Source organism: Cydia pomonella, chromosome 24 (assembly GCF_033807575.1).
Source record: "Cydia pomonella isolate Wapato2018A chromosome 24, ilCydPomo1, whole genome shotgun sequence".
NCBI classification, from domain to species: Eukaryota; Metazoa; Arthropoda; class Insecta; order Lepidoptera; family Tortricidae; genus Cydia; species Cydia pomonella.
In genome coordinates this window covers 11,274,916-11,300,667 of record NC_084726.1, presented here as the reverse complement: position 1 = coordinate 11,300,667, position 25,752 = coordinate 11,274,916, and the positions used below count along the sequence as shown (strand labels likewise).

At 37.6% G+C, this 25,752-nt stretch overlaps 3 protein-coding genes across 3 annotated transcripts in view; 1 reads left to right on the top strand and 2 right to left on the bottom strand.

Moving 5' to 3' along the window:
- Nucleotides 1–16,586, bottom strand: part of LOC133530911 (uncharacterized) — a 61,193-nt gene extending 44,607 nt beyond the window's left edge. Inside the window, exons 1-4 of the mRNA XM_061868988.1 lie at nucleotides 16,577–16,586; nucleotides 15,363–15,380; nucleotides 14,911–14,928; nucleotides 14,093–14,125 (exon numbers count right to left, since the gene is read on the bottom strand). The gene's annotated coding sequence lies outside the window, so the exon portion shown is untranslated. The remainder of the gene's footprint in view (nucleotides 1–14,092; nucleotides 14,126–14,910; nucleotides 14,929–15,362; nucleotides 15,381–16,576) is intronic.
- LOC133530908 (uncharacterized) lies at nucleotides 152–2,964 on the top strand. Its single transcript, XM_061868985.1, has one exon. It carries the CDS (start codon nucleotides 152–154, stop codon nucleotides 1,304–1,306), a length of 1,155 nt encoding a protein of 384 aa, XP_061724969.1. The 3' UTR covers nucleotides 1,307–2,964.
- Nucleotides 7,215–9,073, bottom strand: LOC133530906 (uncharacterized). The gene has a single exon (XM_061868983.1). The coding sequence runs from the start codon at nucleotides 9,071–9,073 to the stop codon at nucleotides 7,502–7,504; it is 1,572 nt and encodes a 523-aa protein (XP_061724967.1). The 3' UTR covers nucleotides 7,215–7,501.
- Nucleotides 16,587–25,752: the final 9,166 nt, after the last annotated feature.

Below are 25,752 nucleotides of genomic sequence, written 5' to 3'. Positions count from 1 at the left end.
GTTCGGGTTCCGACCTGATCGGGGAACCTGTGAGGCCATCTTCTCATTGCGTCAACTGCAAGAGAAAAGCAGAGAACAGGTTCAAAATTTGTACCTCTGATTTGTTGAACTTGAGAAGGCATTTGACAGTGTTCCCCGTGAAGCCCTGTGGATGATGTTGGCAAAGTTAGGATGCACAGATAAATTCATACGCCTCGTGAGACTCTTGTATGATGACATGGAATGCTGCGTCGCTGTAGGTGTCGATGAGTCGAGCTTTTTCCCCGTTACCTGTGGGGTAAAGCAGGGGTGCGTGCTGGCACCTACACTTTTCGCCCTATACTTCGCAGTAGTTGTCCGTGAAGTTTTGCAAAGTCCAAATGCACCGAGAGGAATTCGCATCCGCTTTCGCACCGACGGCAATCTCTTCCACCTAGCTAGGTTTAAGGCACGCACTAAAGTCTCGTACGCTGTGGTCTCCGAGATCATGTATGCGGACGACTTATGCTTTCTTTCGGAGTCCCCAGGTGACCTTCAGCAGCTTGTCACTGACTTTCATCAATCTTGCTGCAAGTTTGGCCTAAAGGTCAGTGTGAAGAAGACAGAAGTTATGTCTCTGGACATTCATGGTCGGGAAAATCTGACAGTCACACTTGGCGAAGATTTGTTGAAGCAGGTAACCAAGTTCCGTTACCTGGGGAGCACGGTAACATCTTCGTGCGACTTTGATGCGGAGATCAACAGCAGGATCGGAGCTGCTGCTGCAGTATTCGGTAAGCTGGATGCCAAGGTCATCCGCTCGCATGACCTAAAGCTAGCTACAAAGATCTCCATATACATGGCGGTAGTGTTGCCCAACATACTGTACTCCTCTGAAACGTGGACCGTATATCGTCGTCACATCCGCACACTAGACCGATTCGATCTTAAATGCCTCCGTAAGATCCTAAAGATCAGTTGGTCCGACCGAGTGCGGAACACCGAAGTCCTACGGAGAGCCGTGGAATCGAATCCGTGGGTGGAATCGAAGTCTACCTCATGCGACGACAGTTGGAGCGGCCACGTTTCAAGAATGGTGGAGGGTCGAGTGGCTAAGCGCGTCTTTTATTCCGAGTTGGAGGAAGGCAAGCGAAAGCAAGGCGGACAACTCCTCAGGTACAAGGACGTGCTTAAACGCCATATGAAGAACTGCGACATTGAGCCCCTACAGTGGGAAAAGCAGGCCGCCAACCGCCCTGGGTGGAGATCTTTGTTTAAGAAACGCGGTTTACGGATATTTTTGAATCCCGTCGTCAAACAAATCTGGACGACAAGAGGGATGAGCTGAAAGCCCGACCACCAGCGGTGATCAGCTATAATTATATTGATGGTGTCCTCTCGTGCCCGTTGTGCGCACGGGTCTTTGCCAACAAGATCGGCTACGTCAGCCACACGAGAGCACATGAACGCCAAAAAAGGAGTAGAAGCAGTCGCCGTGGCCGAAAACGGTCAGGAGAGCATATATACATAATACATACATACATAAATATACATACTTATATTTCTTATAATATATACATAAATAACGACAAACCCATACATTATTACCCATACATTATTATTTTTTCATTCTGCTAGCAAATCTGCTGCTGTATCTTATATCAATAAAAAAAAAAAAAACTGTTTCTGTACATCCTGGGAAGGGTCCTATAAAATTAAAAATATATTTAAAAAATAATTCATTTTAAACTATTAATCATTATTAGAAGAAACAATTACATATTTTAACTGATTGTATGGACTAAGGGCAAGGATATGGGGATGCAACCACTTTAAAGTATTGAGTTACAATTAAATATTTTAAAATGCTACTGAGTATTATGGTAACGTAACGTAGAACGGGACACTAGGTACTACTCAAATTGATTTAGCGTAAGTTAGTGTAAGTAAAAGTAAGGCCTGAGTGGACACTCAAGTTAGGCGTCCAGCCGGGCGGGGCGTGCGGCGTGCATGTTAAACAAATGCAAACATATAGGAGGCGTTACATGAAACAACATGAAACAAATTAGCATTTTTTTTTGTAAATTTGACAGCTGATAGCGTATGCCGTATAAACTTTAATTAGTTGTGATAAATTAGCTTTTCTAATGCAAGAAAAAAAAATCCTATCCTTACTATATTATAAACACATGTATCTCTGTCTGTCTCTCTGTTATCTCGTCGCGCTTAAACCGCTGAACCAATATCATCATGATGATGGGTGATTATCTAAACAATTTTTTTTTGCGGCACAGCTGATAATGACAGTGTGGACTAATTGTTTCAGAATGGTATTTTTTTCTGAAAACCTTACACAAATTATAATCTTAAGCTAAATCACAAAATATTATACTTAGGAGTTATTGATATTTTATTAAAAAAAATTATTCGCTGGAAGTCTAATTTTGGTGTAGTGTCCCGAATTCAATAATTTCTATGGTAGAACCATGAACATCCATTGATTTAACTAAAACTTCACAAAATTTTACTCGTTATTAGTCTACGTACATTAACCCCCCTTAATCATAAAAAGGGGTAGAACATTAAATATTAGTTAAATAATGTAAATTTCATATAGAATAGAATAGAATAATGTATTTATTTCAAGAATTTGGCATTACAAGTCCATTAGTACATTGATCCCCACACTAGGCTCAGCCTGTCACGTGGGAATCTGAGAGAAGTATCGAAATGGTGCGGTTCTCATTTTATCAGAATACATTATTGTTAAAGCTAAATTAAATAAGATTTTTTTATTATATGACTAACTATCAAACTAAGCCCAAAACAGTTAAAAAGGTCTCAGTAAGTTGTATGTAAGTGAAAGTGTTTATGTGAGGGTATGTGTGTATGTATGTGAGTATGTATGTATGAATATGTGCGTGTGTATAACTACGAAATGTGAGAGAAAACAAAAGTAAAGAAATGTAGCTGTACAAGTTATTCATCTTTCGGGAGCAGACGCAATTGAATATTGTGGTCTACTACAGTCATTTCAAAATATCCTCTGACTCATCATAGTTCCAAGAAATTAGTAGGGGTTGGATATGCCTTTTTGCTTCAGTTAAGTTACAGTGCCTTATGTCGCAGATTTTTACTAATTTATTGTATAAATGCGGAAAGAGATAAGCCGAGAATCTCATAGCAAAAGCAGTTTTAACAGGGGGCTTGGGAATTTTGTACACTCTTTTTAGTATCATGTCTTGTAGATTAGGCTGACGACAGACCATATATATATATATATATATATATATATATATATATATATATATATATATTTTTTATACAAGGAATTCCAACAGCTATAAAAAATACATTAAACTTTTTAGATAGTAGTACAGAGCCAATTACAGGAACTCGCAAATAGAAACTGTATATATAATAACAAAATACACACTAGATACAAAAGCACATGTGACACAAGATATTACAATATGAAATATATCAAGGTTACAATTAATAAAAAAAGAGAGACCAAGAAATAGATATGAGCAATAAGCAAGAACACTTATAACTTATGAAATTACACTAAGATAAACAACTTATATTCGCATTTAGATGAACATCATGGACCGGGCTCAAATACATTAAAGTTACAGATCACACTCCATAGCATATCACTACCTGCAACATGTTATTTAGAAGCATTGATTGACTAGATTGCGCCTTACACTAGGGATTGAGCAATTAAAAACGTCAATATCTAGATCCTTCGACAAATTATTCAAGTTACGAGCTGCGCGACACAGGAAACTATTTTGCCTATAATTAGATAAAGTGCGTTTAACTGAAAGGGGGGGATAAAATCTTTTAGACCGAGTGGGCGTATTGAACGAAAGTTTAGAAAGAAGTTGTGGACAATCAATATTGCCAGTGGTGATATTAAGTATATAAGTTATATCAGCGATTTCGCGACGTTTTTGTAAAGGAATTAGATGGTGTTTTATGCAAGTGCTTAGGTAGTCATTAGAGTGATACGGACTTTTAAGCTTAAAACTTAAGTATTTCAGAAACTTTTTCTGAATGCGTTCAATCCTGTCAATGTACGTATTATAACAAGGATTCCAAATTTGGGAAGCATATTCAAGTTTACTTCTAACTAAAGCACAATATAAAACTTTAAGAGTCTTAGCTTGGGTGAAGTGGGCGGAGTTTCGCATTAAGAATCCTAGAGCTCTCAAAGCGTTGCTTACTATGCCATCAATATGTTTATCAAACAAAAGTTTGGAGTCATGAACCACACCCAAGTCTCTCACTGAACTAGCCGTGCTCAGGGTCCCTTAAGTGAATAAGTAAAGGGGACGATATTTCGTTGGCGCGAGAATGTAATTGAAATACATTTGGATGGGTTGAGATCTAATTTATTAGTGCGGCAGTATTCATCTAGACGCACGAGGTCTGATTGAATAAGTAATGAATCCTGAATCGATTTAACATTTTTGAAAATCTTCATATCATCTGCGAAGCAGAGAAGTTCAGAGTGAACGAAGCATTTACTGATATCGTTAATAAATATATTAAACAGCAATGGCCCGAGCAGCGACCCCTGAGGGACGCCACTGAAAACTTTAACCCACCCTGACATATAATTATTAACGACAACAGCCTGACACCTGTTATCTATGTAAGAGGAAAACCACCTGAGCAAGTCCCCATGAATACCTATTTCATATAATTTTAATAGCAATGTGGCATGATTAATTCTGTCAAAACATTTACTGTAATCAGTATATATCACGTCTACTTGATGACCCTTGTCCATTGCGTCGGTGACATATTCATTTAAGAGAACCAGGTTGGACACTGTGGATCGGCGCTGAAGGAAGCCGTGCTGGTTCTGTCTAAAACAATTTTTTAGGGCTGCGTAAACTTGATTATAGACAACTTTTTAAAGAATTTTTGATAGAATGCATAATTTAGAAATAGGGCGGTAATTAAGTATTAGTTAATCTGTTTTAGGTCCTTTTTATGAACTGGAGTAATACATGCAGATTTCCAAATAGACGGTACATAACACTCGGAGAAGGAGCGCTTGAATAATAACGTAATAGGGGTAATTAAACTTTCAGCGCAATTAATTAAAAATAATGCAGGCAGGTCATCGGGGCCGGCAGACTTGGATGGGTCGAGTTTAAGTAAGATATTAGTGAGCTCGGTAGGTTTTACTTCTATATTAGATAGGGTCGCACTTGGTGCTGATGGTAAGCTAGAACTTGTAGGTATTAAATTACTATTGTTTGGTGCTAAAAAGCTTGTCGAGAAGTAATCCGAGAAGGCGTTACATATATCCGTACCCGAGTTAAATAATTTACCGTTATATTTTAAACTACTAGGTAAACCGCGAGAATTAGACCGAGATTTAATAAATGACCAAAACTACTTTGGGTTTTTGGCTATATTGCTCTCTACACGATTTATGTAGGTATCATAACATTCACGCTCCATTCTCTTTACTGTCTCTTAGAATGTTAAACGAAACTAAGTCTGATTTATTATTGTATTTTTTATATTTATTTAGATATTTATGTTTTTCTTTGATAGCTTTAATTAGCGGTAGTGAAAACCAGGCAGGATATGAATTGGATTTAATTTCTTTACTCGGAACAAACTTATTTCCTATTTTTTTAAAAGTATCATACAAAAAAGTAAGACAATTATCTAAAGTACGTACGTCACAGGAGCACGCAGAGGTAGGCGGTGTTATGCAAATGTGACTGTGAATTTTAAGACAAGAAAAGGCAGGTGGAGGACATGATGCTGCTGTTTTATGAAATCCGATAAATTTTGATTTGTCAGTATTAAGGGTTAAAAGATTCTGGTTTAGCCAAGTGGATAGTCGTTGTAACCCTGCTGTAGCCACATAATAGGCGTCCCGCCATGAGTCAACATGAAACACTATGGCTGTGTCATCGGCGTAACATAAAACTTCACTATTTTTAAGGTCTAGCGACATGATGTCGTTGGTATATGCAATGAATAACGTAGGACCAAAATTGTATTAAGAATATAAAAATAATACTACCTTAAAATATATATATATATTAAAAACTACATAAAGCTAAAAAAGGGAAAACATAAAAACTAAAACAACGACTAAAGTTATAAATTAAAAACTGGCTCTAGCTTGGTGCCTTGTGGCATGGTGCCTAAAAGGCTGGCGGCATTGCCGCGCTGGACGGCAATGCCAATGCGTTGCGCGAGATAAGAGCCAGCCCTCTTGTCACCCGCCGGCTCCACGAGGGGCTTCACCAGCTCTTTAAAAATGCCGTGTGTAAATTTTAAATTGCAATGACTTTTATAATTGTTGTGTTGATAGTGTACAGGCGGAACTGTGCCAATGCCAACTCAAAGCCGATAACTGGCGGGCAGTGGCACAGAATCGGGACAGGTGGCGTTCTCTCGTTTTGGAGATCAAAACCCTCTTTGGATCACTACACCACAATAGTTCGTTTTATAATTGTATGAATATTGTTACCCTATAAGAAAATTAATGTTTATTATATTTTTTATTAAATTCACAGGTATTATAAAATTCCATGGGAATTAGACAAAAATGCTCGTTTGTTGAAATTGTTGAAAAATGCTGGTTCGTATTTATTCCCATGAAAAAAAGTGATTTCAAGGCAATGCTGCCGCCGTCGACCAATTTCTACCAGCGCGGCACCGCCGGCTGAATGTTAATCGGTGCTCATATCTATTAGGAGCGGCCTTAGTGCACGCTGCTCACGTCACTAGCCCGACGCCACGCTGCACGCCCCGCCGAACGCTCCGCTTCGAGCGTCCACTCAGGCCTTACGCCATAAAAACATGTACCCGCTATGAAAACAGCAGCATATTGTCCAGACGACTCGCTCCTACTCAACGACTCGCGAAGGTCCGAAAGTCTCTCAGTGTTATTGGGCCGAAAATATACAACAGAATTCCTAATGTCATTAAATGTACAGAATATTGAATAATATTCGCTAAAAAATTTTAATGTTTACTTCTAGATCAAGCATGTTATTCTGTTGATGATTTTATGAAATATATAATTTAAATCTTTTCCTCCTGGCAGGGTCGCCATATGGGGACGGATGTCGGGAGACGTATTGAAACAATCAGATTCTAATTAAGACTACTCTTTATTAATATGATCAACCATTATATACCATTAGAATACGAGTACTTAAAGCATCTATAGTTCTATACACTACAATAACAACTATTGCACGATTATTATTTAAGGATCCATAAACTTTGACCTGTGTACTTTTATCTAGAATTGTATATACGAGTAACTTATAGTTCTTGGGTTTTAAACGTGAAATCTTCAGTGAAACTTGATTTAAGGTTACAAGTTTTTAATAATATGATTACATAATTGGTCCCGACAATCGGAGCGAGAGCGAGCGAGAGCGACCGAAGTTAGGTTCGAACTGCCGTTAAGTTTTTCTTAATGCTAGATGCACTACACATATGTACCACACAAATATATGGCACGCGCACACACATAACACCCCCCTTATCACTCTGAAGACCTTCCCGTGAAGAAGGGCTGAACAGTTGGGGCCAACTCGACGTCCTGGGCTCTTGTAGTAGTCGTGGTCGTGGTTGGTCGACGTGATTTTAGTTTCTTCCACACCAGTATTCCGGCGGTTGCAATAACCAGCACGTATAAGGGTACGGTCAATACCAGGTTACTATTAATTTTAGGATCAAATGGTTGTATCTGCTGAAGTTCCTCCTTTTCTAATAGAGCTTGGAGTTTATATAATTGTTCTAATGGAACCCTTTCCAGTTTCAACGGTTGTGCATTATTTAGGATCGTTATATTGGACAATTGGAAGGATATAAGTTTGATAGTCTGTCCTTTAATTTTATTTCTGTAGTTTTTAACAGATGAGCTTGCGGTGGTAAAACTACAGCCTTCTGGGACTTCGATCAGGTATGTTCCTTGGATAAATCTAATTTCTTCGTCGTCGCATAAAAGTTGTGATTTAGTACGTTGTGGACAGGTCATTGTATAATGGTAGTCATCCAGTTTCTGCAGTAGCTCGAAGTCAATTGTAATTGCAGTATATTGGCAGTTAGCAGAAATTTCGTGTTTTAGTATCAACGAGTAGATGCAATCGTCGGGCCTTGATGTCAGAGTAAAAGACGTTTCCTCGCAGTAGTACGTTTCTTGAAATTGTTTACATTCTTCCTCCATGTACTGGTGTTTTTCGCCGTTCATAGCCATATAAGGTTTAGGAGGGATAAGAGTAGGAGTGGGGAATAGGTGGTAGTAGGTGTATGTATTTTTGTACATTATAGGAAACTTCAAAGCGAAAACAATTCTATTATCTGTATAAAAGGAGCCACAAGTAATAATATCATAATAATCTCGCAACTCGGTATTTTCATTGGTAAGCATTTCTTGTTTGTGATAAAGCTTTGTCAAGACATTTGACATGAACATAATATTCTCGAAATTTATTACACTATGGTGGGTAATTCCTAATTTAGAGAAAGCAATTGCATTTTCGAGCATGGTAACAAAGTCTAGAATATTCCGTAAATTACTTTTTATCATGTTACATAAACAGTTAATTTTTATGTAATCGGACAAGTGATAATTGGTCATATTAACGTCAGTTATTATTTCGTTCAAAGTTGTATGGATTTTATTTTCGTTGGAAATTATAGTGGACAGAGTGATATTGAATGATTCTAACATTTGTTTGTTAATGCTTATCCCAGAATTCAATTTATTTCCAATGATATTTTGATTTTTCTGTAAAGTTTGTATGGCTTGATTGTAATGGTGTGCATCGTTGTGGTCCAAATTGCCAGTGATACTCTTTATGATAGAGCCCAACCCATTAATAAGACCGCGTTTTTGTTTAGGGTGAACAGCGTACAAGGCATTGAATTTACTATAAATTGTGTTGAGGTCATTTAGGAAAATCTGAGTGGTCATTACTGAAGTATCTCTAAAATAAAGGGGGTCCGCAGATTTTAGATAATCTAAGTAGATACCGATATAACTCTCTATACTATTAATACTATCCTTAATACTACTTAATTCGTAATAGTGTAAAAACACGTGTTCAGTCATCTGTATCTTAGCAGTGCCTAGTTTAAATGACAGGATGCCAGGGTTGTTATCCAGCTCCGTGAGGGTCACTTGACGGCCTTGGGTCACTCCTATTAGGAGGGTCCTGGAACAATGATCTTTGTTGTTTTAATGGCACTCTTAGCGTCCTTTTATGATGACTGATATCCTTATCGTCTATAATTGTTATATCTAAGTTTTTCTTAATTTTACGACCTAAATAGCGGGGCTTCGTCTTTTGACGAGCAGCCGCGGGATTTTTCACGTACACGGCTCGGTGTTCCTCGTATTTGGTTGCTTGACATATCTCACAATTATTTATAAATTCAGTTACACTGTTATTAATATTTGGCCAATAGTATTGTAATTTAATTATTTGTTCTGTTTCCTGAATTCCTCGATGGTTAGTTGGACCGTCATGAATGTGTTGTATGATTTCGATTTGTTTTTCACGATCAGTTACGTCCTGGACGCGGGTTTTGCAGAAAGTTAAATTATATGCTGAATTTTTGAAGGTGCTTTGTAGTATTGAGGTAACAATCGGAATGAATTCGTCGGGCAAAAAGATGCCATATTTAATTTGAGGTTTTATAAACTCCTTGAATAGCATAATTATATCGGCTTGGATGTTGTTTTTATTTATTTGAGCTAATTCTGTTTTTGGTTGGGAAAATTTTGATTAATTTTGGTTTCGTTGGGGAGTGATAAACAAAATTTAAGAAAAGCTGATTATTAAAAATATTTATTTGTTTGTTTGTAATGGGTATTTCTAGTACGGGATTTTCTAGCTGAGAGTGCACAGTACTTTGCGGCTGTGCAGGTGTTTGAATAGTTGGTTCTTAATTTTTTAACATTGCTAAAGGTAGGTCATCTTCGTCCGACGAATCACTTCCGGGGAGAGCCATATGGCGTGCCAAGGTTGCTAAAGGTAAGTTGTCTTCTTCGTCACTTTCGCTTTCGCTCCCTGAGTGATTCACAACCATGGACGATGGCATATCTTCTGGGTCTTCATCAGAATCATTAGTGTTCGGATTTATCTCATTATTTTGCAACTCTATTCTTGATAACGCATCGGCGTTCGTGTTTAGTTTTCCTTTTGCATAGGTGATTGTATAATAGTATTCTTCTAGACGGAGGCGCCATCTTGTTAATCGGCTATTTGGTTCCTTTACATTCATAAGGTATTGCAAAGGTTTGTGGTCAGTAATTATATTGAATTTCCTACCATACAGGTAAGGGCGAAAGTATTTTGTAGTTTGGGCTACGTCGTCGGGATGCATTTCTATTTGGTGGAATCCGGACGCAAGATCCAATGTTGTGAAATATTGGCATCTTCCTAATTTGTCTAAAATATCATTGATATTGGGAATTGGGTACTTGTCACCGATTGTTTTTTCATTTAGTTTTCTATAGTCGACTACTAATCTCCACTTGGTTTGACCTGTCGCGTCTTGTTTCTTTGGGACAATCCAGATAGGAGATGACCATGGGCTAGTAGAGGGTCGTATTATGTTTTGTTCAAGCATTGATTAAATTTGCCTGTCCACTTCCGCTTTGTGTATTTGGTTGGGGATATCTATAGGAACGCGTATAGATCGGAATTTCATCCGTTGTATTTATTCGGTGTTTAATCTGGTTCGTAAACGTAAGTGGTGTGTTTTCGGCATAAAAAACATCACTATAAGCTTCGCATAAGCTTAAAAGATTACATTTTTCTTCCATGTTAAGGTGATCCGTTCGAAGAAATGATAAGACATTGTCGTTTTTCTCGCATGTCGTTTCTAAGTTATAAGTTTCATAATTATTATTTAACTTCTGCGCCTTAAGAGGCGATGACAAAAACACGATGATGTCATTATTAGTGGGATTTGTTATCTGCAAGTGGGCATAGCCTGCCTCTGCTCGGGTTACAGTCTCGAGAATGTAACAATTGTTTACATCGGTGCGTGGGATGTGGATATCGCCATGGCGGATGTCAACTGGGACCTTTATATCCTTTGTTGAGTTTGATCTTATAAGGGCTTCAAACAGGGGTTTGGATCCGGATGTCAAAATTTTTATTGGTATTTCAGCATTTCGTGTAATAAGTAATTTATTTTCCAGGTCAACCTTAGCTCGTAAAATTTCCAACATTTCGAAACCAATTAATCCGTCGAATACATTATGAAACTTGTAGATGTAATATTTGGACAAGGTTTTCTCCTTCAGTTCGGGGAACGAAGGTATCTCCACAGCATAGTTATTAACAGTGCATTCTGAATTTACAGTAAACGGTTCAAACACTAGCGGGTGGTCCTTGAAATGTTTTTCGAAAACGTCTGGTGATAAAAAGGATTGATTAGCCCCGGTATCGATGAGTAGCTTCAGGGGAGGTTCTTTAATTTCGACATAGGGTAGCCGTTTTTTTAAGTGAGCATTAATCTCTAAAGTCATGGGTTGTTGTTCGTATCCGAATCCTGGGTAAAAATCCTGGTTGTTTTCATTTCCAGTAAAAGTAGGCTCACAGTTATCATAGAACTGCTGGTGGGCTAAATAGTCTGTGTACATATTGTTGCACTCGTACTGCACGTTCTCAGTAGGGTGGCCACCGGCGACGGCCGCGTTATCGTAATCGGCGTCAGTAATAAGTGCCTCGGGCGCCGGACATTGTTGTTGATACATAATCTGGCAGGTATGATTATTTAGAGGGTTATTTACAGCCGGTATGTATGGCCTAAGAGGTACCTGGGCTGATCTATATGAAATTCCGCTCATGGGTTTTGGTGCTTCTAATTTATTGTTGGATCGATATCCAGAAAATTGTTTTGACGGCTTGTACGGGTATTGCGGTCTGTTCCACTGGTTATTTTTATACGGATTGGGGTAAAAAGGCCTGTAGTAGTTATTTTGGTAGGGTGACATTTGTCTTTGTGGAAACAGCGGTTTATTAAAATAACCGAAGGGCGCCGGTCTCGGGGGTAAGTTGTGCGGAGCAAACTTGTTCAGATCTAACGGTTTTTGGAAATTAGTTTGGGGCACTTGTCTTTTTTGGAGATAATGTATATTTTGTTCCTCTTTAATAAATTGCAAGGCTGTCGGCATGTCCGTAGGACGCATGGTTCTGATGGTTACGCCCAGGGGGTCCTTAAGACCAGTCAGGAAAGATTTCAAGGTTTGAGATGCAAAGAACTCTCGCTTGCAAGCTTTCTTGTTTTCGTCAATTTCGTGTAAATTCACATAGTTTATTATAGTACTGAGTAAATGCATGCAACGATTATAAAATTCCTGGGGTGTCTCGTTCTCTTGACGCAAATTAATTAAGTCCCTCCCTATTAAGGCAGTTTTCATCCCGTTGGTCAGCGAAATTTTTTATAAAACCTGTTTTATCTCAATCCATGATCTGACACCATTGATAGTAACGACCTCTTCAGCTTTACCTTTCAATTTATTAAGGATGCTATGCAGCAATATTTGATTATTGAAATTATTGGGTTGCGCTACGTCATAATATTGGGTCAAAACGGTTTCGCACGTAGTTATAAACCTGTGCAACTGATTTGGATTTCCATCGTATTCTGGTATAACATTAAGAGCTACCTTTAATTGGTTAATATTATTATTACCATTACCTTCTGCCATTATAATAATTACAAAAACAAACATAAAGAAATGTTACAAATTCGCAATAACTAGACAAAACTTGTACAATCAAACGACTTGATACACAGAAATACAGATTTTATGGATTTCTGTAATGTATAAAAATACACAGGAAAATGGAAAGGACTCACAGTATGGCGACGGCAAACAGCATTTTCGGGTCCGGAGGTCCGGTGACTAGGCTTTTGAAGTAGAAAAGCTCTAGTTATCCTTTATACGACTGCGCCACTTATAGTTCTTGGGTTTTAAACGTGAAATCTTCAGTGAAACTTGATTTAAGGTTACAAGTTTTTAATAATATGATTACATAATTGGTCCCGACAATCGGAGCGAGAGCGAGCGAGAGCGACCGAAGTTAGGTTCGAACTGCCGTTAAGTTTTTCTTAATGCTAGATGCACTACACATATGTACCACACAAGTATATGGCACGCGCACACACATAACAAGTAACTAGCCTAATTTCAAATGTACCTTTGTGACATGTAAAATATTATTTTCTCAAACTTGCTATGAAATGATGACATGACTTACGTCAAATTAGGTCCGGAAATACTACATATCAGGTGCGATGAGGGAAGATATGTAAAGGAATTTCATACTGCCTTACACACCTAGGACTGTAAAGCAACCTTCTTTTGTTTTTTTAACGTCAAATTGTGACACAACGTCTTGGCATTCCACCATCAACAAATATAGGTACGGTACGGTGATTTGTTGTGCATATTCGTTGCTAAGCAACGGCGACGGCGCATCGCGCAGGCGCGCGGACTTACGCGCGTAGGGCACCGCGGCGAGCCGAGTAGTTAGCCACAAAACAAATTGACTACATTTTTGTTTTAATTGCAAGTTTGAGAAAAGCACTATACAAATCTCGGCGAGAAACGGGGTTGCCGGCTGCGTATCTCTATCCGTCCATCTATATCTACTTGGCCTGCATCCCTACGTTTCCCGGCCTCTATAGTAATGTACTATTACCTAAAATAAAATATCTGCTAACCTAAAATCGTGATACAATAACAATCAAAGTAATGTTTGTTGATCCTTAATACACACATAATCGCAGAAAAACACAAATTGTTATAGTGATGAATTCCATGGATTATTATATCAGGCACCGCTAAAAACGTTTTTCTTATTTAATTTCCTTACACGCGCGTCAAACTTACCAAGATGGTAGACAGCAGTGATCAAAGCGTTCATCAATCAGAAATTATCTAAGTAGCTATACCGCCGTGTCTTGGTTTTACCCCGTGTCACGGTTATGGACTAATCTCCCTTACCAACAATTACAGTTTACACACATATAATATAAAGTTACGTGGATGCCAAGTTTCATGCTTTCTGCCGGATGAGAAAATAAAGTTGAATATAAGGATTGGTACCTCATTGGGATATATCACGTGAATGAGCCCAGGCTGAAAAGTAAATACATAATTACTATTTTAATACTTCTATTTATATGATTTCTATATAACCATAGTGCTGAATTTAAGTGATTTAGTCGCGCTAACTCAGCATTTGTTAAAAGGTGGAATAAAAGTGCTAAAAGATAGTGCTGTAAACAGGTCTCTATTGTTTCCCATAAAGTTTTAAGCCATAATGTATTGTTTGTCCGCATTTTCGTTAGCCATAATTTGGTTTTTCTCAGAAACGCGTAACTTTTCAGGATTGCCATAAAACAAACCTAACCTAACCTACCGCCCGATTCGAAGAATGATTAAGACACGTTTAAGATCTTTAAAAGATCGATAACTAAACGACATGACAAAATTGACGTTTATTTTGATTCCACTGTGATCCCAATAACACCTATCTACGATATTTCTAACGTTAAAGTGACATTGGTAGCCCAAATCGAGCTGCTTCTGTCAATTATACGGCATATAAACGATATCTAAATGAGAACTTATAAACCAGAACTTATCGTTATCGTAACTAATTCTTCAAATGGGGCCGCTAACCTATCTATATAATAACCTAAGGAAATTCCTGAAAAGTTATCGGTTTCAGAGTTATGACTAATGATAATATGACTTTCATTACATTATGACTCAATAATTATGCCAAACAAAGGGATCCGGCTGTGTAAAAGTTTAAACGATGACATTTGCTTGTCTCTTTATAAGAATAACCTGACAACGCGTCCCTATAGCAAGCGACAAAGTGGGACGTTTAGCCGGTCGCGATCACACATACTCACAAGCTCTTTCCCTTCAAGCTGTAAAAAAAATCAAACTTATAAGTTAACGTATATAAAGATACGGCCGTTTTTACCGCAAAAGTTTACCTTTCTAAACTCTCAAGATAATCTTTAACAGATACTTCCCGTTGACCTAGGATTATGAAATTCTTTAACAGATACTTCCCGTTGACCTAGGATTATGAAATTCTTTAACAGATACTTCCCGTTGACCTAGGATTATGAAATTCTTTAACAGATACTTCCCGTTGACCTGGGATTATGAAATTCTTTAACAGATACTTCCCGTTGACCTGGGATTATGAAATATGGCAAGCAATATCGTCTTACACTACAAATACTTGCCATAAGGACGAGATTTGCTTGTATCTTTATACGAATAACCTGACAAGGCGTCTTTATGGTAAGCATCAATGTGGGATGTTTTGCCGGCCGCGGTCACATATACTTACACTAGCAGCCTCTCGAAGCTGTGAATAAATCGAACTTCTAAGTTAACTTAAATAATTCAAATGTATAATTAGATATAGTGAAAAGTTTGCTGTATATATTTAATGAATAATAATAATAAAAAAATAAATAATAATAAAGATACGGCCGTTTATGCCGCAAAAGCGTATCTTTCTTAAGAGGCTGTCAACACCCAATGTCCTTGAAATTGATGTTACTTAAACAGTTTTTTAAGAAAGACTATTTGTTTTAGTCAAGTAAGAAAAATATATGTTCATATATTAATTATATTTCAAAGACCGTGGTTGTACTCGATACATGATTGAACGAAATCGGCTCGATAGAAAATAATTGCAAAGATTGGTCTTAAAATCACAATTAAACGGTTCTATGTCTTTATTGTTTTGACTTATGGGTCTGCAATTAAAATCACAATTTCAAAACATTTATATCTAAACCGCTGTTGAGTAAAATATTACACTAATAATCCACTTTTTTTTATTTAAATATTTTTCTTATTATTCCCTTGCCCAGGCCCAGTAACATGCGACAGTGCTATCTCATTTACTCCGATACAAATAGACAGTGTGCGCGCTTTAGGTATTGACAGCCTCTTAACTCTCAAGAGAATCATTAATAGGTACTTCCCGTTGACCTAGGATTATGAAATTTGGCAAGCAATATTGTCTTACACTACACAAATACAGGGAAAAATCTAAAAAGTATACATTTGTAATTAAAAAAATGAGAATGAATAAATCATAAGTTAAATTTTTACAGAATGAAGTCCGACTCGCACTTGTCTGGTTTTTAGGGTTCCGTACCCAAAGGGTAAAACGGGACCCTATTACTAAGACTGCGCAGTCTGTCCGTCTGTATGTCTGTCCATCTGTCACCAGGCTGTATCTCATAAACCGTGATAGATAGTTGAAATTGTCACAGAAGATGTATTTTTGTTGCCGCTATAACAACAAATACGAAAAAGTACGGAAACCTCAGTGGGCGATCGACATCAAAATCAAAGTGATTTGTGAAGATTGAGTTAATGGAAACCGTTTTCTCCCAAAATGGAAATTTCACAAAAAAAGTATCGTTATTTCGTTAGGATCGCAATTCTTCCCTCTGTATATAAAGTCATGTCTCGTGTATTTTTTTACACACTGAAATTCATTAAGAATACATAACACTCCAAATCAAACATAATTATTATACTTACTTCCCTGCAGTTTTTCTAAAAATAAAGCAAACCTTATGTTTTTGTTTTTCAAAATCAGACAGTCACATTATTCCATAATTTTCATCACACTACTTAAGTCCAACGGGAGCTAAAGTTCATTTTACTCCCACGAGATTTATGGCTCTGTTTTAATTGTCACTAACTAACCGAGTAAGTTACATCTAAAATAATTATTCAAAATCAACTCAAGGTATAAATATTTAGGGCACTGGGTCACCGATGACCTAAGTGACAACCTTGATATAGAGAGGGAACGTAGGGCGCTGGCTGTACGTTGTAATATGCTGGCCCGGCGGTTCGCGCGTTGTACTGATGCAGTCAAAGTAACCCTTTTCAGGGCGTACTGCCAATCCTTTTACACGTGTAGCCTATGGGTCAGACATACGAAGCGTACATACAGTGCCTTGCGCGTCCAGTATAATGATGCGTGTAGGGTGCTGCTTGCTTGAGTGATCTGTCGATACCCCCCGTCAGGGGGGTATGAGGGGCCGCTACCGCTCTATGGCTGCGGCGGCTGTCGCGGTGTGTAGGGTGCTGTTCGGGCTGCCGCGACACTGCAGCGCCTCCGTGATGTTTGCGGAGCGGCGAATTGATGGCTTCTATGCCGTAATCAGGAAGCGGGCCGCATCGATGATGAAACGTGTGCGCGGCTCCACGAACACCATCCTACAAACGCTGGCCGAGAGGTGGGACTCCCCGATACTTAGGCGATGGATGCAGCTCCATACCACAGCGGGGAAATAATATTTTTTTTTTTTTAGGCCAATTTATTACTAACATAGTTTCTTAAGGATTTACCCATTGTTACTAACATATTTAATTTTAATTTTAATTTTTATCTTAATTTATATTGTATTTTAATGTATGGAATTTATTTTCTGAATTAAAATTATTGAATTGAATAAATAACTTTTTTTAAATACTGACGTTTGTATTTTTTTTGGTTAAGGTTAAAAAATATTAAATTTGATAAAAAAATACAATGTGGCGGCTATATACAAAGTCGTTGTTTAAATACAAAAGGTTAGTACAGGCTCACCTCTTGGCCAAGCAGAGCGATGAGGCATTCCCTCCCTCTTAAAGATGACTCTCATAAGCGTTCACAACCCACTCACATACACATACTCACACACACTTACAGAGACACACAAGCATAATCGCGAGCAATCCTAATCTGTTACTTTTTTATATTAATTATAGTTAATAGTTACCCATCTTTGTAATGCAATACACTAAGAAGTACAAGTGTTGTTACTAAGAGTGACTAAGTTTATTGATAGCTCATAGAAACGGGACTTAATAATGTGTAAAACCGTGAAAGTTTAATCAGTGTTAAGTCTATTGTTGTAAAATTTACCATGTTTTTTTCTTTCAATCTTTTTCTTTCATGAGCACAAAAGTATTAGTATTATATATTTCGATGTATTATGTCCGACCGTCCTTAGTCTGGGACCGGTCTGAAAACCAGCGCCGGGCATGTCGGCCCGGCACACGCTGAGACTGGAACCCTTTGCCCAATACAATAAATACAATACCGGTTGATCTGTTTAAATTATTAATGTATCTTTTTTTAACTATTATGTAACCTTATTCTCCTATGTACTTGTATGTGGCAATAAATGATTCTTATTCTTATTCTTATTCTTATATAAGAAAATTCCTTAAAATATAGTTTTTTCTTTGTAAATTATGTGTACAGTTGACGAAATATGAGGTGAGCCGGTCTTGTTCAAACTTGTTCGAGAGATAGGCTCACTTTATATTTCGTCAACCGTAACTATGGGGTAAAAATATTGCAAACACGAGTCTTTAATTCGTAAGTTTTATCCAGCCGCCGCAAGGCTATCGTGAATCTATAGACGCTCGTTTGCAATATTTCACGTACCCCCCCTTGTTGCACTATGTACTATTGCTAATTCGTTTTTGCTTACTACGAAAGAAGACACATTATTAGCTGTTATACATTTTTTTTTTTAAATTTTGAACTGCATGTATAGCTTATTATAGATATGACATGTAGTACGGAATGAAAAACATTTTCAAAATGCTAGTTGTAAATATTCTGCTAGTAGTACGGCGGGCTCATTCAAAAGTCAATAAGCAATTTACAGAAGCATTAAATTAAATGTATCTACAAAGCCATAAATCGAGTCTAAATTGAAGAACTCGACTTGATTTACGAGACTCAGAGCTTAAAAAACTTCTGAGTCATTTAAGTCCAGTCGAGTCCTTTATTGAGTCTTTTTAAGCGCAACTCAAAAGAACTCGAGTCTCCGGATGAAGACTCAGTCAAAAATTTTATAGGTTTTACCTAAACAACAGTAAAGTAAATAGGCGTTATTGTATGATTTATGTTATGTACATCCATTAATTTTACATAAAGACAACGCATTTCGAAGTTATTTGTAAAAAAAATACAAGTTCTCCGAAAAGGAATCAAGTCTTTACAAAAAACTCGAGTCTCCAATAAGTTGAAATGAACTAGAGTTTCATCTTAATTATGAGAGTCTGAAAAACTAAGTCGAGTCTTAAAGCAGAGGACTCAAAGAACTTGAGTCTTACTTAACCAACACTACATACATCCGGGTAAACATTACAATAATCTTAAATGTAAACCAACTACTACATTATAACACAGATTTGCTTAAGTATAGTATTTATGGTTAATACGTGAAATTTGGATTACATAAAAAGTCCCCAATACATATCAGAGAAAAAACTCATATAAAATTTGGACATGTGAAGTCTCACCAACCGTCTTAAGGAAATCTGTATGAAATTAGTGTTTCACGTCAGGAATACTATAGGAATAGCATTTATTGTCACTTATGTTATAATTTAGTGAGGTTTCCTGTCTTCAAATGTTAATGTTAGGTGAAGGTTGTATTTTGAAAATAAAAATATATACATTTAACCTACCCGAACTTGGCAGGCGTCAAATTCCCACGTCTAAAATATACAAGAAACAATTTACGGCACGATTCGAACTTTAAGATACGTCAAAAATTTGCTAAAGATAGGTACAATATGGATCAGATGTCTGTGAAAAAGTGACGTTTCTTAAAAAACGTCACTTTCATATATCGTATCTTTAGCAAATTGTTGACGTATCTTAAATTCGAATCGGGCCTTTAATGTCAGACCAAGCTAAGTTAGCAACGATTTTGTTAGCTCATCCTGTGCAAATGTTAAGTAAAAATCATAATTTAATTTGTAATGCATTTCTACCCACTATGAATTTAATAACATGTTTTTTGTGTACACTGTATGCTTAGACTTAGTTTTAACATGTGAATTTTCTCATGTAAGTGAATTATATAATTCTTTATGAGAATAAAGTTCTTTAAACCTATGATTTCATAAAAGTTTGACGTTCAAAATAACACTTACACGATCGAAGGGAGTGTTTTAAATCGACATGAGTTGCGAATTACCTATTCGCATATGTATCGTACAACGTTTTACAGTACATATGGCCCTTTAAATGTTCGACACAGTAACGTAATATGCTAATTTTCGCACTAGTGCACCATGTACTGTAAAAATAATAAGGCAACTATATCATATATATACTTAAACGCCTATGGGTAAGAAACTATTGGAAACAAATCCAATTATTTTATTTTTATGAATGCCGCGAGCTAAAGAACGGTTTCGAACCGGCATCTTTAGCTCGCGGCTAACGCCTTGAACCCCTAAGCACTCCTCCTTTCGGTCATCTCGGCTCCAGCCGGCTCAGCATTACTCCGAGCAAAAGGAGGACATTTATCAATGCTTTCTGAGTGAGTCCATTCAACGAAATCAATTCCGTTTTTAGTTTCGGAGTTATTTTTATAAAGTATTTTTTATGTGTTTCTTTGATTAATTATTTATATGAATATTGCTGTTGACTACAAAAATACATATTATATTCTAGCTTACCTTTCTTGTATATTCACAAGACTGAAATAAGACAGAATATACATTTTTACACGTTACTTTAACAGATTGCATCAAATATCCGAAATAAGACAAAAAATGAAAAACTTCGTCAATGGCGTGTTTAAAAAAAGCGGTTCAAAGATGACTGTTTTAATTCATTTATTTTTTATACATCATTACGATAATACTATTAAATATTTTAAAAAAGGGGGAGGGTCCCCGCTCCGAGTCGTTCCTAGTGCAAAGGCTGTCCATGGTAATTCAGCGTGGAAATGCTGCGAGTATCATGGGCGCCTTTGCAGTCTTTGCACCCGGGACGGTGGGGAGCGGTTTGTTTGTGTAAATTTTAAGTTTTAATAATATAATAATATGTTTTTAAAAATTAGTTTAAATTAAGCGTTTTTAAATAAAGAATTCTATTTTAAAAATATCCAATTGTATATTTTTATACAGCCTACTTACATATACTACAAATTACAGTTTACCTACTTTGAATTTTCTAGGAGTAAAAGACACAGTGTACAGTCAGCATCTAAAGTAGCGGATCAAATAACGTTTCATAAGTATCTCTACTCTGTAACAGCTTTACAAAAAGTGATGTCTTTAATATAGAACAACTAAGACTGTGAAAGATATACTTTTGAGCGCGAATCTTAGAAATTTATCTATATTTGGAAAAGTTATCCGGAATATCAGATACTTTTTGCGCCTTGTTTTATCCGCTATTTTTGATGCTGACTGTACAAGAACACGAAATAAACAACATTAAGTATTTAATTTACCTAGATCACATGTTTTTCAAGTTTATAAATTAAAACTTTAAACGTTCTCGAGACTCAAAAACACTAGAAATAATACTTTGCCATCATGTGTTATAAACAACTTGCTTTTGAACTAAAATTAGCTACCCATTTGAGCATATGAAACTTGACAAAACAGGCGTATTCCAATTTTAATTATAGGATATGGATCTGGATTAGACATGGATAGGATCTGTCAGCGTCAAAAGTGACGTTTTTGGTTGAGGAAACGTCACTTTTAAAACTCATATCCTTAAAGTAATTAATAGACACAGGCGTTACTTTGCGGAAATCCATGCTAATTAAAACAAAAAATATTACTTTGCTAATCCGCGAAAAAATAACGTGCTAGTCAATCAGTGCTAACCCGTTATACTTACTTGCATATTTTTAATGCAATTAATGTTAAAAAAATAAATACGCAAATAAATATAACAACCCAACACCAAAAGTACAATTACAAAACAAAAGTACAATTACAGTAATATTGTACATACTCTTTCTTTGTAGATTCGAGGATCGCACTGAAATTTTAGAAATTATATATGTCGCAGCTAATTGGTTAAATTAGCCCGCTAATTAGAAGCCTAGGCCGTTCATTAATCGCCGTACCTTAACATTGCTATTCATATTTCTTGGGAACCGCATTATGATCTAAGAAAGCATGTTTTCAAAAACTCTGCTGGTCAAACCAGACCTATTAGTTTTTTTGTTAAATACCCCACAACAAAGAAAACCTAAGATTTGGAGTAGACATTCGGAAAAACTATGTATATTTGTGACCGAAACCGGCCAAACGTCCCACTTTCTCGCTTGGCATAAGGACGCCTTGACAGATCATTCGTATAAAGATATAAGTAAATCTCGTCCTTATCGCAAGCGACAAAGTGGGACGTTGTGCCGGTTTCGGTCACATTTGTGATGATACGTGAAGCTACGTGTACATTGAGGTGGAGCGGAGCGTAGATGTGGAGAATGAACCACACGCATCCGCTCCGTTCCGCCCCAGTGGATAGGCCGCTTTAATGCAGAAAACAGTTTTAACATGACTTACTTTAGCTGTCTAAAACAAAATCGTATGCACATAAGACAGAAATAAATCAAACACAGACACTAAAACTAACTCTAAAAAATAAGCACATTACTAATACTACCCTACTTATACAATCAACCTCATTCCGACCCCCACCCAGCCCAAAAGTGGCAAAGATACTTGCGGCATTGCTGCGCTGGATGGCAAGCGATATTTGTTGGACTAAGTAGGAACCTGAACGGGGATCGCACCCTCTGTCACGTAGACGCCGCCCCAAGTCTCTAACCAACTTCTTTGCCTCCAAACACTACGGCCTTGGATACGGCTTTCCACCATGATCAGAACAAAAGCGTACGCTGATTCCACGTTGGCACATTTTAAGCGTTTGAGCCTCGCGGCATTTTCCGCGGCTGCGCCTGCCAACCTGCTATCGGGAGTAAGATGGGTAGGCGCGATTATAATATATTGTGCAACGAGGGGGGTAAGTGAAATTTTGGATACGAGGGTGGTCAAGCTATAACTCCCTAGGGAGTTATAGCTTTTTTCACAATCCATAACTCCCGCGGGAACAAAATAGGCCTTTGTCCTTCAGCACACCTGCATGAAATAAGATCTTTTTTCGAGCAAGTGTGATGAAAAGTAAATTTAAGTCACTTGTTCACACTAGCAATCCAAGATTAGTATGGCGCTCGGACTTGGTATTGATTACCAGTAAAAATCAGCCTCCTACTTCATCTGACAACCGATTCTTACTAGATACTTTATTCATTTTCTTTGGAATTATTAAATTATTTTATTCGTCAACAACACTGACATATTCAATCCATATCGTATTTACACCTAATATTTGACGTATCTTAAAGTACAAATCGGACCGTTAACCAAAAATATATATTCTAACTAAACTTTTTTTTTATTAATATAAAGAAGCTTACATATGAGCAATTTGACTGAAAGTTCACAAAATAAAATAAAATTGTTTAGCTTCAAAATTGCAAAAAATATTTAAAATAAGACTTTGTATCAAATGAATGAATTCATGAAAAACTTTATTTCAGGCAACAAGTGGTCTATAGATATAATATAATACCTTAAAACTAGCATACATATTACAAAATAGCTATTTACCGAAGGGAGTCTTTTAAATCGACACGAGTTGCGAATTACCTATTCGCACGTGTATCGTACAAAGTTTTACAGTACATATGGCTCGCATTAGTGCGGAAAAGTAGCACCATATGTACTGTAAAATATATTTTCAACACATCATGGTTGCTATGTATTATGCAAACTAGCACCAAATGTTCGTGCGGGGGACAAATATGTTTAAGTAGTTTGTTTTACCAATCTTTCTAATGATGTTTAGGGTATTTTTTTTTAGGGTAGTCTCGGGGTAGCCTCATTCCCTAGAGACCGCGTCCCCAGGTGGCGGATAGGAGAATGCTCACTGGTTGGGCGTATCTGTAGCAGGTAACCCCAGCCGGAGGGTAGGAGGGAAATTAAATACCTCCCGCGGACCACAAGGGCGGAGAAGGACACTTCGTAACAAACCCCGTCGACAGGCTTCTTTGGAATACGCGAAGCAGGGGCTGGCGATGTGCTGGGCGTTTAGGTTGGAGCGCTCAGAAGGGATGGCGGCGGAAGAGCATAGCCAACGGCGGCTACAACCTTGGCGTCAGGTGGCAACTGGCCGTAAAACTCATACAGCCAACACAACACTCTCCAAATCATGAAAGCAAATAAAAAGTTGAAGGGCAATAATACTAGGGCGTACCCCGGAAGCGACGCGAATGCGACAAAGGCGAACAATACTAGGGCGTCCCCCCCAAGCGACGACATTGACAAGAACCAACATTCGCACCTAAATAGCATTAGACTTGGGACATGGAATTTGGGATCTCTTACCGGACGTACTCAAGAACTGGCAAACACCCTCAAGAGGAGAAAGATAAATATCTGCTGTATACAAGAAATACGATGGAAGGGATCCAAATCCAGGGATATAGGCTTAGGGTATCAACTCGTCTACCATGGCCAAGATAATAGGAAAAATGGAGTTGGCATAGTCCTGGACCCTCACTTCAAAAATAGAATTGTGCACATTGAAAGAAAGTCGGATCGTATCATTGCAGTTAAGTTAGCTATGGATAATCAATCAATACTAAATGTCATATGCGCCTATGCACCTCAAGTGGGTTGCAAAGATTTGGATAAAGAAGCTTTTTGGGAAGACTTAGACGAGGTGATTATAAATATCCCCAACAAAGAAACCAAACTTCTGCTGGGCGATCTCAATGGTCATGTAGGTGCTTTCAATAGTACGTATAATGATTTTCACGGAGGTTACGGATATGGCACGTTAAATAAAGAAGGGGAACAGATTTTGGGATTCGCTTCAAGGCACAATTTGGTATCATAAATACCGCGTTTCAAAAGAAAGATACTCATCTCATTACTTATAGCAGTGGAGGAAAGTCATCCCAGATAGATTACATACTTGCAGACAAAAAATTGAAGTGTGGTTTCAGAGATTGTAAAGTCATCCCGGGAGAGTCATTAACGGCACAACATAGGCTTCTAGTAGCGGTGTTAAAGTTGCCAAAGCCCATTAAAATGATAGTGGGTAGAACTCCAAAAATAAAATGGAAAGAACTACCGGGCCCAAAAGGTGAGCTCCTCCTCAGAAAAATGCGTGACTACCTGGCGCAAGACATGAAAGCGTGGTACCAAAATGCTGACTTGATGTGGTCTAAATTCCAAGCGCATTGCACAAATGAGGCAAGAACCACACTAGGAGTTTCAAAAGGAGGCGTAAGTACGAACAAAGACCCTTCATGGTGGGATGATAGAGTAAAAGAAACCCTTAGGAACAAGAAGGATCTTTTCAAAATCTGGAAAAGCTCGCGATTGGAACACGACCGGGATAAGTACAAGGAAGCAAAGAAGGATGCCAAAAGATGTGTGGCACAATCCAGGGCTGAAACACGAGAGGTATTTTATAGGAATCTTGAGAAGGCCAAAACGGACGCAGATATCTTTAGGGTAGCTAATAATAGACACAGAGATACATTAGACGTCAAATGCAATAAGTTCATTAAAAGTAAGAACAATACACTACTTACTTCTCATGAAGATATAAATGGCAGATGGTTCGAGTATTATAACGAACTACTCAATGAGGAGTTCCCAAGCCAGGAGTTTAATCCCTTGCCACCAGTTCAAGGCCCAACTGGTGAGGTTACTATTCACGAAGTTAAGCAAGCCATTAGTAAAATGAAAAATCGAAAAGCGCTAGGTCCTGATGAAATTCCTACCGATCTTTGGAAGACTCTGGGACCATTGGAATTTTCTGTGATCTGTCGAAGGCATTTGATTGCGTTGATCACGAAAATTTAAAGAGA